A 15,173-nucleotide genomic window follows, 5' to 3' on the forward strand; every position below is an offset into this window, starting at 1 on the left:
CAATCTTTTCGAAAAGGTGGACCGTGGATATATATACTTATTTTAATTTAAAAAGTTGATAAGTGTTAATGTTGAATTTAATTTTGACTATTGACTTTATTTAACTGTATAATAATAAAGTACTAAGACTGATTTGGCATTCAATTTTATTAATATTTCATTAGAATTTAAGATTTATGGTATCGAATAATCAAAACAGCTGGATTTTGCATACAATTTTTTAGAAAAACTGGGTCACAAAATCCTCAATAATGATCCTTCATTATCGAATATCCATCCGGCCTTTTCCGACATTAGGTTTAGCGACCTGGGAACGTTAAGCAGGGCCGCCTTCAATTAATATTCTGTCACATGATGGCCTGTCGCCATCATCTTTAAGTCTTAAGTTAGGAGTTAATTTTCGAGGTATTTTAAAAGTGGTAATTTGTTTCAAATTCCACTACTTCAAAAAATAGTTACTGTAACCGATTTTGATGATATCGACAAGTCATAGACATCAAATATCATTACATGAGAAGTCTAACTATACACACATGAATCTTGTTAGCGCGATATAAGCGACAACTAGCGCCATCTATACTTGCACAAGCTCAAGACTTCCACGCGCACGCAAACCGCTCGCTATAATGAAATGAGCCCGTAGAGACTGTTAACACCAGTTTGTTGGATGTGATTGCATCGGTGTGGGGTATACGTCAAGAAACCTTTACTTGGAACTTCTCTATAGAGTAAGTATAAAAGCAATCGCCGAAATTACATTAACCGCAATCCGCGCTATCAATATATACATTGCATATATATCCGCTAGCTCGACTGACTGACTATTGATTCTGATACGGTTTTCACAGTCAGTTTGCTAATTTCACGAAAGTATGTAGGTATTAGAACCAGGTTAATATTTTGTGAAAATATATAAATAAATGTTTGCTACTAAATCGCAGAAAAATTAACTTACATTGCTTACGTAGGCATAAGCTTAAGAGATACATAAAATGGTGTAGCAGATAATATCAATTCAGTTCTCCAAAATAGGATCATCATGGAAAGAGAACATTACAAAAATTAAATGCATAATAAAGCGATGGAGCTATAGGCAAAAAGAGAAGGCTCGGCTTCACCTGAGATGGGATCATGGATTCATGTTTCCATGCAGCGCTGTTTTCAAACCATCTCCTCATCCCTACGGTTGTGTATATCGTTATTATACATATTATATAGCTCGGAGCCATAATATATCCAATCCTACTCAAACTTAACACCTCGACTACCAGCAACCTTTTTATTGTATGCAATATTAAAAAGAAAAAGTCTTTTTACCTTTACAAATGAATGTGTGTTGTTAAGCACACTTACACATGTGTGTGTGTGTGTGGGTGAGTGTATCAGAGCGGGCAATTGATTATGTCCCCATAAAAAAACTTTGAGGACCTTTATACATATAAAAAGTATTGAAGAACATAACATAGTACAAGATCCCACTGATCTATTCTGCATCTTTCTGTTATTGTGCGTCTGTTGTAACTGAACTCCTCCTAAACGATTTTCATGATTTTTTTGTGTGTTCCAGTGAATTTGAGATTGGTGTCTGTCTTCAGGTGGATTCGAGAATGGTTAAGATTCACAATTGAACTACCTCCTTAACGGCAGGACCGATTTTGATGATTTTTTTGTGTGTTCCAGTGAATTTGAGATTGGATTAGATTCTCAATTCCGTTCATATAATTTAATTCTCCTGCTCATGTGTATGTTAGTGAACTCCTCCTAACGGCTGGACCGACTTTTCAAATTTAAGACGTGTGTTCAGGACAACGTCTGTCGGGTCCACTAGTTATTATATAATGTATTAGCGGTAGGTGGTCTATAAAAGTTAGCCACAACCTGCAATTAACTTTAGTATAATCAATATTACTTATATATATACTTTTTAAAATCAAAAACAAAGATTTGTTCTGGCATTTATCTTGTTATAATTATAAATGTAGTATGAAAAGCCAATTATGAGAAAAATCATAGCGAACCATTCTGTAATAAACAATGGTTTTATAACAGTATTTGGGTCATGTGCGGGTAGTGCAATCATTCGGAACGGAATTGATAAGGATTGCAAAACATTAGCACATTATGACAATGTGTACAAATATGGGCGGTTCATAGATCACTGGCCGCGAGATAATTACGACAGGATATCTACATCTGAATATAAACATACTATTATGATTATGACCCACTTTATTTATCTTTTATCTATTAATACGGCTTTACTCACGTTTTTGTCGGTGTCGGTACCGACTAGTATCGGACCATTCGGAGGTCCTTCATCAGGGTGAGTGTGGTGGGTTCGCGATAACGTCCCATCTCTTACTGCGGACTTGAGCTCGTAGTGCGCGGCTGGACAGGGCGGGGGGAGCCGGTGATGACGATCACGGTATCACTGACACTGTATCACTATTGGTGTCCACGGGTGCACAGAATGTACTCACAATGTCCACTACGTGATCATCAGCACTATGGGTCTAATTGCACCACACCACACTCACCCTGATGGAGGACCTCCGAATGGTCCGAAACTAGTCGGTACCGACACCGACAAAAACGTGAGTAAAGCCGTATTAATAGATAATTGAATTATGAATCACGAAAGTTAAATAATTTAATTTATTTATCTTGTTAATTATTTCATATGTTATAGTTTTACCAGTAGGAGTCGTCATACTGGACGCCGGCTTGATTATGGGTAAAACAACGACGCCTATTTCTGCCGTGATGCAGAAATGTGTAAACATTATTGTGTTTCGGTCTCGCGTTCGGTTTTTCAAGAAACCGGAGCGGCACCGCATTGGGCAGGCTACCCATCAGCTGAACAGAATCAGCTTTGTCGCGTTAAGAAAAATGATCATGGTGAATTTTTAGTATGCACATACATACAACTTTTATCACACATTATATTATCAATATCCGGACGACTGAGCCTTGCTCGGATTTTTAAGAATGTACAAAACTTGAACAAAAAAAAAAACTTATATATAGGACATCTGGATTTGAACCGGGGTCTTCTGCTTTCCGGATCACCCAATGTCCCAATTCTGAGCTATAATAGTCTTGTATATAGTGGCGAAATTTACCTTTGTATTCTAATGTTATTGTAGCTGTTTCTCATTCAAACATGGATAAAACCATTTTTTTTTTAAATTGAAACCTAGCTAGATCGATTTATCACCCCCGAAATCCCCTGCATACTTAATTTTATGAAAATCGTTGGAGCCGTTTCCGAGATTCAGATTATATATATATATATATACAAGAATTGCTCGTTTAAAGATATAAGATAAGCCTCTTGTAGCTCTCGTGTCTGGCCCACCACCAATGGCCGATAATTAAATAAATTTCAATATTATGTCATAAAATAAAAAAATAATAATTTCTTTCCAATTGTATCAAGATAGGTAATTTAAATCTTATTTAGATATAATTATTTTATTTTATTTATCAAAATCGAAGGATACGAAAAAAAACCAACCTTTTTTTGCGCCTTTTAAAAGACAATCGGATCTTTTAAAAGACTTTCAGACCACTTTTAAAAAAACCGGTAATATTCAGTACGGCGCGGGCGTTCTAGCTCGGTCATGTTTGTTTCTAAATAAAAAGGGTTTTTTTTTATCTGTAGTTGATTGTATTGAAGCTTCATGCAATGACAGATATCATCGAAGAGTGAGCACCCCAGTATCAGCTCGAACCATTACAACGATCGGCTATTAAATTTTTTTGATACCTTGGCATGACACGACATGAATTAAGATATCATCTACATTAAGATGCCTAGGGTTCCTCTACACTCTACAGTGCTGTTTGAAAGGGCTTTCTTCCATGTACAACGAAACTATGGAATAAGCAGGGTTATACGACATGGGTAGTACAATTAGAGTTAGAATTAGAGCTAGTACAATTTTCTAAAGAGCCCTAATGATTCCTCTGGTATTAAAAAAGTGAAATTCTTTAAAAAATAAAAGTGGTGTATGTTATTAAGCTTTCATGGAACTTCAACATTGTAATTATTATAACGGGTACTCACGATATATATATATTTGATGCCGATATTTGATCCGATGACGGCGGAGTTCCGCCGTGACCACGATTCATGCAATTGGATCGAATATCGGCATCCAATCGAAGAAAGCTAAACGATATGCTGCTATTGCAAGCAATCCTAAATGGTAAAATTGATTGTCCCTCCTTATTAGCGATTAGTTGTTCATTGAACGTCCCATCATTTAGAACTCGTCACACGCACCTTCTGGCTGTATCAAAAGCTAACACCAACTACACACAAAACTGTGTTCTGCAACGTCTGGCTCTCACCTACAATAAAGCTTATTTTAATTTAGATATGTTTTGCTTGTCCAAATTACAGCTAAAAAAAGAAATAAGAAATATACATTGACTGCAATGATTATCTTAACACACACACACACATACTACATACCCTCAAATACACTACACACAGTCACACAACCTTACATACACGCACACACACTTACCTAACTTAACCTTATTTTGTAAGGCTTATTTTCTAAGTTGCTTACTATAGTAATTGTAAATATTTTGTTATCCCTTTCTGGCTTGTTTAAATCATAAAATGTTACTTCTTTTGTTTAATATAAAAATAAAACTGATTACAGTATATAGGTATAATGTAATCAGTTTTGGCCTTATTTTTATACTTAATAATGTAATTATTAAGTATATAAATTGTGACGCTGTTGATTACATGAAAATAAATATATAAAATAAATATCGTGAGTACCAGTCATAATAATAATTACAATGTAAAAGTGGTGTGTCAGTTTTTTTTTTGGTTAGAGTTACCGAGGGAACGTAATGCGACCACGCAGACGGAGTCGTGAACAAAAGCTGATTATAATATACTGTAATATACAAATGATTTAAGTTTTCTTTAGTGTTAATTCCGCCAATACTAAAGAAAACTTAAATCATTTGTATAATTATGGATTTCCGCAAAGTAACACCTAATTCAATAAAAATATACTGTAATATGTTTGATGGAACGACTTTACAGTGTGTTCATCATTATGACCTCGGGATGAATCACTTTTTACCAATGACGTTCTAAATAGATATGTATGTAGATATATACTGTGTATAATAAACTTATAATGGTGTATTATATTGCCTTTGTTACGTTAGTTAAGTTGTTATACGTAGCTTCGTATGATATATCTATACATTGCCGCATTGACTCCAGTTGTTTAAAATATTCTTGGTCAATTAGCAGCAATGTTCAGTTCACATTTTATTCGGACAGTGATGACAGACGACTAAGGAGAAAAGTGAGCAAGCACACTTTTGCTGTTCCGCTATCAGAATGATATGTCCATATGTATAATATACAGAACGTCATTGCTTTCTACATTTTTATTATTTTTTTTTTATTTATTCTACAAGGTGTACGTGCTTTTTTGAAGGTACCCATGTCTTATTGTCCCGGAAACATATCACAAGGAGGCTCATTCCACAGCTTTGTAGTACGTGAAAGAAAGCTCCGTGCAAAGCACACTGTGGAGGACCGCACACATCCAGATGGTGTGGATGATATCCCAATTTGTGGCGTGTTGTGCGAAGGTGGAATGAATGGAATGTCAGCGGCAGGAATCAGGTGAAAGACAGACAGCTCTTCGGAACACTCCCCGTGATAAATGCGGTAGAAGACACACAATGATGCGACCTCTCTACGCAACGCCAAGTGATCCAGCCGATGTGTCCCCGACAATTCGAGCTGCTCTACGTTGCACGCGGTCAAATGGATCAAGCTGATACTGGGGTGCGCCAGACCAGAGATGACAGCAATACGCCATGTGTCGGCCACACAGACCTGCGCTTTGTAAAGCGCTAGAATGTGTAGTGGTAAACGCGCAAACTTGAGTCTTCTGGGGGTTAAATTAGACATGGTATAATTTACCCCACGACCTTCTCAAAAGAGGAGTCGTATCAAGACACAAGTTTCTCCCGGCACTGGTCGACGATTCCCATACGGCATCACCAGTGCTGTCGTCTGCATAGCAGTGTATGTTGGAGAGTTTCTATATAATAAACATAAATTAATAAGAAAATTTATTGAATTAGGCGTTACTTTGCGGAAATCCATAATTATACAAATGATTTAAGTTTTCTTTAGTGTTAATTCCGCCAATATTTGTTTTTAAAACAATTCGACACTAAAGAAAACTTAAATCATTTGTATAAATTAATAATCTGTGGTCGCGGCTTAAAGTAATTTTAATTATTACTTACAGAACTTTGTACATTCGTCATAATTCATCAAGGTTTTCTATCAGTTCCGGCAGAGTTACTCATCCATTGCTTATGTCACATATTTATATGCATATTTTTATTTCTACACATAAATACATTTATTTGCGGAGACGATTTAGTAACTTTTAAACAAATGTTATATTTATATAATGACTAGTGCGGTCATCAATATTTTAACATTTCTTTTAAAAAATACTTTATAAAGGTTTAAAACGTAAGCCGCAGAACTATATAACTTTATAACTCCTTTTCATGTTTAAATATATTTTATTTTAATATAATCTTGTAGTGGACGCAAACAAATGTTGTCCTGTGGGAACCCTGTGTACATGAAACTTTAAGCGACTGGAGGAAATATGTGTGTAAACTATGAATAACAATAGAAATAAAAAGTAACCAAATTAGGAGTAATTAAGTGATTTAAATATTTTGCAGAAAAACAAAGACTAAATTGATCTTTCCGTCACAAAATTATAATAAAAATCCACAGAACTCTACTTGTAAATGTAAAACAGACGCTAATATTTAGAAAATCTGTTGAGCTATACAGAACATACAGTAATAATTGATATGTTCTTAATATAATACGTGTGTATATTTTAAATATGTTCAATTGTTTATAAAGTCACGTGACCAATCAATATTCACAATTGTGTCTACAATACCTACTTACTTATAACAAGGTTAATAGTAAGAGTATGTTTGAGCGTTTAACCTGACGTTTTACCAATCGAAATAACCTATTCGCGGGCATGAAGCAAAGCCTCCTCGATGAGTAACCTTCAAAAATCACTTGAATAATCGATAAAAAAATATATAAATGTAATGAAAAAAAGAACGATCAGGTAGAATCGATTCCAAAATTAACTATAAAGTGGTATTAATTATAGAAGATAAAGAGTTTTTTATAACATGTTTAAAATGTAATTTGGCTTGAAAAAAAACTGTAAATCGAAGTGCGTTCGGGATTTTTTTTCTATCGAGAAATTGTATTGTATCGTGTATTAAACGGGTACATGGTAAGAACAAAGAGTGGATCCTAAAATCTATATTTATTTCAGTTTCTGAATGTTATTATTTACCTATCAAAAATGAATTCTAAAAGTGGCAAAAATGGTATAACCTGGCTCAGGTTTTCCTGTAAAACTTATCACTCGCAGTAAAATAACAATACAAGCAGCCTTATTTCAACGAACTTCACGTCAAAGTGCGATGAAAACTTCGAGTAAAAACTCCAATGACGTTCTAATACATAAAGACAAATCACGACGTATTAAAAAAAAACCCGAAATATTAAACAAGATGTTGAATTACATCATAATAATAAGTTTCAACTGATACATCTATACATTGCCGTATTTACTCCAATAATTGCTTAAAATATTCTTTGTCACAGGTCAATAAGCAGCAATGTAAAATATTTATTTAGGTCAGATTTTATTCGGACAATGACAGTTGACACACGACTAAGGTGTAAAGTGTGCTTACATCCTACTAATATTATAAATGTGAAAGTTTGTATGTCTGGATGTATGTTTGAACTTCTTTAACGCAAAATCTACTGAAAAGATTTTGATGAAACTTTACAATAATATAGCTTACACACCAGAATAACAAATAGGCTATAATTTATAAAACTAAAATATAAAAGAAGATTGTTACTAATGAATACAACTAGCGCCATCTCTTGTCAACTAGCAAGGAAAAGATCAATACAAATTATATGGCAAAACAACGTTTGCCGGGTCAGCTAGTTTTTATATAATTTAAATAGAGAACACTCAAATCATTTGGATAATTATGGATTTCCGCAAAGTAACGCCTACTTCAATAATTTTTTTTACTCACTACAGTATGTTTTTTAAATAGAACGGCTTTGTGGTTGTAGGTTTGGTGATATTACGTGCTGTAATAGTCGCATGTTTTTGCATAGGATATATGCATAAACACATTTCGAATAAAACATTTGACCCTAAATATAGAAAAGTGGCATTAAGGAATGGTGGGAAAGGTATGTAAAAGATAAATCTTTTCCGTTCAACAGATGAAAGGAACTAGGATCAATTTGTATTCAATAATAGGATAATAGGATATCAGTTAATGAAAGTCAAAAACTACCACCGACTGGAAAAAGGTTGCCTCACACTGAGAAGAACGGGCGCAACAAACTCAGCGGGCTTCTTTTATTTCTCAATATATTATAATGTTATATCGTGCAATAAAACTTATTATTTAATAGTCGGAGAGCGGTCGTTGTTTTGAACATTTTCTGGGATCTTGTTGTAAAAGCATATACATCGCCCCACAAAAGACTCACTAACTCGACTTACCCGAGTAGTAGACATTATAAGTTTGTGTCTGTTCTTGGTATAAACATTATGGCTATAATATTTTCCAGCAACTTCACTTATGTGCCTATGTACCTACTACATACATAACATTATCAAGAATATATTGAGAAGCAACAGCAAATTTTGCTCTCAATGATTCATTAGGAGCTAGGTTATAAATATCGCGAATAGCCCTCTTCTTCACAAAGATGGTATTAATATCGTTGCGTCGCCCCATAGCAATACTAAAATATACTGGAAGTACCAATGTTATCTGAATGCTGGAGACGTGCTTCCGTTTATTTGGACATTCCAGCACGACCTCGCTCTATGGCACGCACATCACCTCAGATCGCTGTCAGGTTGTGTGTCAGAGTGACCAGCTCCAGGTAACAGTCGATCTTTGATGCGAGCTCCGACAGCGGCACAATAAGAGCCGTACGGCGTTTTCTTATTATGATAGAGTTCCATTCGAACTCTATCATCGAGAGAAATGTCAAAAACTTAAAGCAGTAATTAAAACCCGTAGACATGCTACTAACTATTTACCTTTAGTTTAAAACGTAATAAAATAACAATAATTCTATAGCAGTAGTTCCTTTATTATTTAAAAGGAACTTCAAAGATGAAATGCAACTCATTATTCGGTTTTTTTTTTCAGTAAAAATCACGTACCGCGGTAGTAGTGCTTTGGAAAACATCGTGCCGCAGCGAAATTTCAATTTAAAAAAAAATTGAGTGCGTTCAGATCGCACGGCAGAAACTTCATTGGCAATAGCAATCCATTTATATAATATAATAAGTAGTATTATTATGGATCGTATTTTAAATGATAAACTAGTCACAAATTTAAAAATTATTATTATTTATTTAATTGTATATATAAATGCGTATATATATACGTATTCTACAAAAGATACAATAGGTGTTAATTAACATAAGAAATGACAATAATTGTTTGTATAAAGTTACTTAAATGTTTATAATATTTTCTCAATATATATAATATTCGCACGATAAACCACTAACTACACACACTAACCTCACAATGTAAACCAAATAATTGATAAATAATTATTATCTATATATATAAAAATGAATTGCTGTTCGTTAGTCTCGCTACAACTCGAGAACGGCTGGACCGATTTGGCTAATTGAATTATTTGTGGAAGTCCAGAGAAGGTTTAAAAGATGAATAAATAGGAAACAGCTGCTAAATTAAATAAAAACAACAAATTTATTTTCCTTTGATGTGTCCATACATAAATTCTATGAGAGAATTTATTGACGCACGGTTTGACAGTTCTGCTGTGAAACAATTTCATTACGACAGCAGGGTGCATATTTTACGAAGTAATTTTTGATGTTATGATATATTATTGACAAATTCATACAAAAACATTATTTTATTTATTATGTACAGAACAACGTCTGTCGGGTCAGCTAGTTACTAATAAATTATTACGTATTAGAAACAATGGCAACACGACAGCGAAGAGCTGACTGTATCTATCTCGCTCGGGTACACTTGCCAGTCCCGAGTTCACCCGATCGAGCCTTTCACTTCAGAGCGTGACGGATCGGACTAACATTTAAAAAAATATGTGTTCCAAAAGAAGTTTTCACTTTAAAAACACTAAGTTGGAATTTGGATTTAGGTCCATGTTGATAGATGGGTTTATATTAAATTATGTGTTCGTGTGTTTGTTTGTTCTTTAAACAAAGTGAGCTAGACCTTGCTCACAAACATGACCGGAAGTGAATCAATTAATTAAAAATATGAACAAGATTAGTCATACTGTAACCGGAACATCTAATTGATTTGCTTGTTAATTATTGTTTTGTTTAAATCATGAATGAAACAAAAACATTTAAATGCATTCCAAAACAAATACTTTGGTAGGGTCGCCAACCGTACTTTGAAATATTTAGTATTGTACTCTGTTTCATGTAGGTGTACTTTGTAAACTTTAAGACTAATAAAGCATGTAGAAATACTCTTTGTACAAAATCTAAATTTTTCAGCCCATACCAATCGCTTACAGTAAAAAACTTTTTTATTTAGCGAACTATGCAGTGGTAGGTAGCCATACCCATAACACACGAATGTTTCTAAATGCAGACTCTACCAGTCAAGTCAATTCAAATTCAAATTCAAATATTTTTATTCGATAATAATGATGATAATGAATGATAAATTAGGATTTAAAATCACTTATTGAACGTCAAATCTACCACCCATTCAAAAGAGACTGCCTCAGACCTGAAAAGAATGGGCGCAAGAAACTCAGCGGGCTTTTTTTTTTAAATATAAAATATGGATTACAATGTAATATCGTACAATAAACATTTATAATTAAAGAGCCTGAGGGTGTTCGCTTTATTCCCAGTCCGTGGTGTCATTAAAGAAATCGTTTATGCTATAATAACCTTTCCCACACAAACGTTTTTTTAACAATTCTTTTAAATTTCGTAACACATTTGTTTTGTACATTTTCTGGGATCATATTGTAGAAGCATATACATCGCCCAACAAAAGACTTACTAACTCGACCCAACCGAGTAGTAGGCATAACAAGTTTATGTTTGTTCCTAATGTAATATGAATGTGACAAGTAATCTCTGTTTACTCTACTACGCTCTCTGACATCACAATTAAGATGCAGAGAATCTTACAGATAACTTAGCAACCCTAGCCTTAGCCCTTGCATGATCACAACTAGTTCAAGATAAAACAAATATTTAGTAATTTATATGTACCTATTATTATATATTTTTTCTATTTGATAGCTAAGTAGTGTGACTTACCGAGGCTATTTTATTAATATTATCTTACTAGCTTACCCGACAGACGTTGTTCTGTAGATAATAAAAAAATTGTGTTTTATAGGAATTTGCCAATAGGTAATATTTCAAAAAATCAAGAATTATTTCGTACAATATGCTCGCTGTTGTTATAATGAAATTGTTTCACAGTGGAACTGTCAAACCGTGGGTCACTTAATTCTCTCACAGAAAATATGACCATACAAAACAAATATTGGAAATAAAAATAATTATGGGTCCTAAATCGAAATAAAAAGTATCCTATCTCTCAAGTTGGACTAAACTGCACTCCATGAAGTAAACTCGATCTAAATCCTTTCATTAGTTTAGGAGTCCATCGCGGACAAACAACGTGTCACGTAATTTATACATATATGTATATAGTAAGATTATGACTTTCTTATTATATTCTTTAATCAATGATCAATCAATATCTAATTAAATTTTAACAAAATATGTTCAGTTATTTTATTTTATTATTAAATTATGAAAACGTACCTAATGTATAACTCATTGCTAATATATAAGAAAAGTGAAATCGACGTAAGTTTTATGACGATGTCGCATTAGTGCCTGTTAAAGTTGGTTAAGACCGGTTATATAGTTATATATCCGTATGGATATAACTATATATCTACCGTGAAATAGTTAATAGTTATAAGGATATGAAATAAGTTCATTTGTCTTTATAGGAATATTTGTTTGCATGAACTTTTATCTATTTACTTAAAATAATAACTACAATTAATAGATACATATTTATATTTAAATTGATTTGCATAAAATATGATGACTTATTTTAAACAAAACGGTCTAACAAATACTTTTTTACACAGACGGCACAACCAAAGGGTTATCAAATAATAATCATTAATAATGCAAAACAATTTGTTACTTATTTTATTTTATTAATAATTATTATCAATAAAAGGTACTAGGCGCGAGGGGTCCAGATATCACTTCATGTTTTGTGTTCACCTCGAGAGTCAGTGTGAAATCTGGGTTAAATTGAGTTTAAAAATAATGATAGCTAACTGTCGTAAATAAAAATAATAACGCATAAATCCAATGCAATACAACAAAGTGCAGATAAGTAAATGTACATTAAAAATACGCATTGTGTAAAACTCGCGAAGATATTGAGTAGGTACCTAACTAGCTTGAGAAAAATCTTAAGACGAGCCACCAAGTGGAGAGGGAGATTCGAAAAATCGCTAAAATTGCGACACATATTGATAACCACTTAAAGATATACTTTATAGCTATATTACTAAGAATGTAACTATAATCGCGACATCCAACTCATAAGGACATATACCATGAGGACCTTATCTTCAAAACTAATCTTAAAGGCAAAGAATGATGAATGAAATAATCAACTAGGCATTACCAAACATTACTTGGGTTTGTATTTCTTAATTTCAGTTGCATTAAAGACCTAAGCTGAGGAGGCCTCAACTGTGTTTTGAAATACGAAATCATCCAGTATTAAGTAATAGCTATAATGGGTAATTGTGTAATTTCCACGGCCACTCTTTTCAATCAAATAGAGTATTTTACAATGGCTGTATTCTTTGTATACATAACAAATTAGTTTGTAAGGGGATGCATCAATGCAATAATATAAACTATTTCACAAAAAGTAATATAGAATTAACTGTATAAATATAAATTATCGTACATTGGATGCATCAACCTTTCATTAATTACATTAGGTATTAAGATTTTTAATTTATTTACACAAGAATTTTCGTGTATATATCACAGTAAGATGGTTAAGCCCGTGATATACCTTGCTGTTGTATCCCTATGGATATAAGTTATATATCTGTATGCCTTCCGTAAAATAGGTAGTATGTGTAGAGTAGGTACCTATACAGTTTACATATATATTATACGTTGTCTATTCTATTCTGTGCTCTCTTTTGACAATAATGCCTAATCTTTCGTAAAAAAACAAGTGTTTAAAATTTATCAAATCAAAATTAATTTGTGATGGTACTCAAATTAAATTTGTTTATTTAGTCCCAGATATGCGGGATACACGGATACACTATACAAAATTACAAACTGTTTATGTCATAATTATATACACTTATGAATGTCAGAGTTATGGAAAATGTATTTTCTTCTTTATTTGTTTATTTAATATTATTTATTATTATTTATTGTTTATTTAAAAAAGTAGAGCTTTCTAAATAAACAGAATTCTCTTATAAAACAATTTTAACAACTTAGCTTCAGCCTTCATAACTTTACGATGTATACTGGTAGGTACTATGCCAAAGATATGTAGGTATTATGATAATGAATAACAAAATTATTGGAATGATTCACTAGTAGTATTAGGTACGTTTAAATATTATGTTAGACCTAAATACTTACTGAAAAGTTAAATATTTCGATTAGGTTTTTACACACTTGACCCACATAAGCAAAGTTGCATTTTACTGTTATTTTTAAGTGGATCAAGCAAAGCCGTGTGTCAAAAACCGAACACTTTAAGAAGCTTCCGATATAAGTAGATAGATAGAGGAGATAATAGATTCAATTTAAACGCCGGTTTTTGTTATTAATCTCGAATTAACAGTGGTTGTTCAAATGTAGGTATCAAAACTTACCATCGTTGGTGATATCACGAAACACAACTTTAGACAAAGCTTCCGTTTCTGCAGGCATTGTTAGTTGTTACGACCACCTATTGTTATTAGTTTTGAACACAACGGTAAACGTAAGCTTTTTAAATCGTATTTCTCATATGGTTTCGTTATATACGATCACTTTATCTATTGTTTTGATCCGGATAAGTGTAGCCGCGTCGAAACGTGTTCTCACGACGATGTTTGACACGTAACTGCCTAACTGGTTACTGTCGTTACTGATACTGACTTAACTAGAGTCTGAATTCTGAAACGTCACGGTGAACCGTAAATATTTTTAAGGCACAATGCGCATACTCCGTGCCCCGTGGGCTATGGTGTCGTCTGTGGTGCCTAGGATTATAATATTATCCTTAATTTTTACTTCTAATAATGAGATTGCGGTTCCTACCTACTTCGTACACAGTGAGTAAATACTTGTAATATATTTTTGCATAGTTTAGATAAAACAATTAAAATTCTTTCGACTTAGAGACACTACATAGGTATTTTATAATCTATGAAAAATATTGGTCGCTTAACCTTATACCCGAGCTTCCAAGAAATTTTCATCCCTTGAGAGGCATTGTTATTTAATTATTGAACTTAAGTGTAATAGAAAAAGTTTTGAACTTATGCAAGTACATTATAAAGACATAATTTTATCAAAATTGCCACCTTGGTGGTGGCAAAATTGTGTCTTGAAAATAATGAATGGTTTCAACTTTCACAAGCCTTTTGTCAACACATAATTTAATATGTAATGAATGGCCTGCAAGAATAACAATTTTTTTAACCGACTTCAGAGGGGTTCTCAATTCGTCGGTATGTTCTTTTTTTATGTTTGTTAACCGATTTAGATAATTCTTTTTTTATTTGAAAGCTGGTGCTTCCCGTGTGGTTCCATTGTATTTTTTTTTATGGAATAGGAGGACAAACGAGCGTTCGGGTCACCTGGTGTTAAGTGATCACCGCCGCCCACATTCTCTGGCAACACCAGAGGAATCACGAGAACGTTGCCGGCCTTTAAGGAAGGTGTACACGCTTTTCT

The 15,173-nt window shown here is 33.3% G+C and overlaps 1 protein-coding gene across 1 annotated transcript in view; it reads right to left on the bottom strand.

The window, feature by feature from the left end:
• Positions 1–14,325, bottom strand: part of LOC126969259 (alpha-tocopherol transfer protein-like) — a 55,444-nt gene extending 41,119 nt beyond the window's left edge. The window contains exon 1 of the mRNA XM_050814631.1: positions 14,105–14,325. Coding sequence (XP_050670588.1) covers positions 14,105–14,162 — 58 coding nt within the window. The 5' untranslated portion in view covers positions 14,163–14,325. The remainder of the gene's footprint in view (positions 1–14,104) is intronic.
• Between the last annotated feature and the right edge of the window lie 848 nt (positions 14,326–15,173).

This window comes from Leptidea sinapis, chromosome 17 (genome assembly GCF_905404315.1).
Source record: "Leptidea sinapis chromosome 17, ilLepSina1.1, whole genome shotgun sequence".
Taxonomy (NCBI): domain Eukaryota; kingdom Metazoa; phylum Arthropoda; class Insecta; order Lepidoptera; family Pieridae; genus Leptidea; species Leptidea sinapis.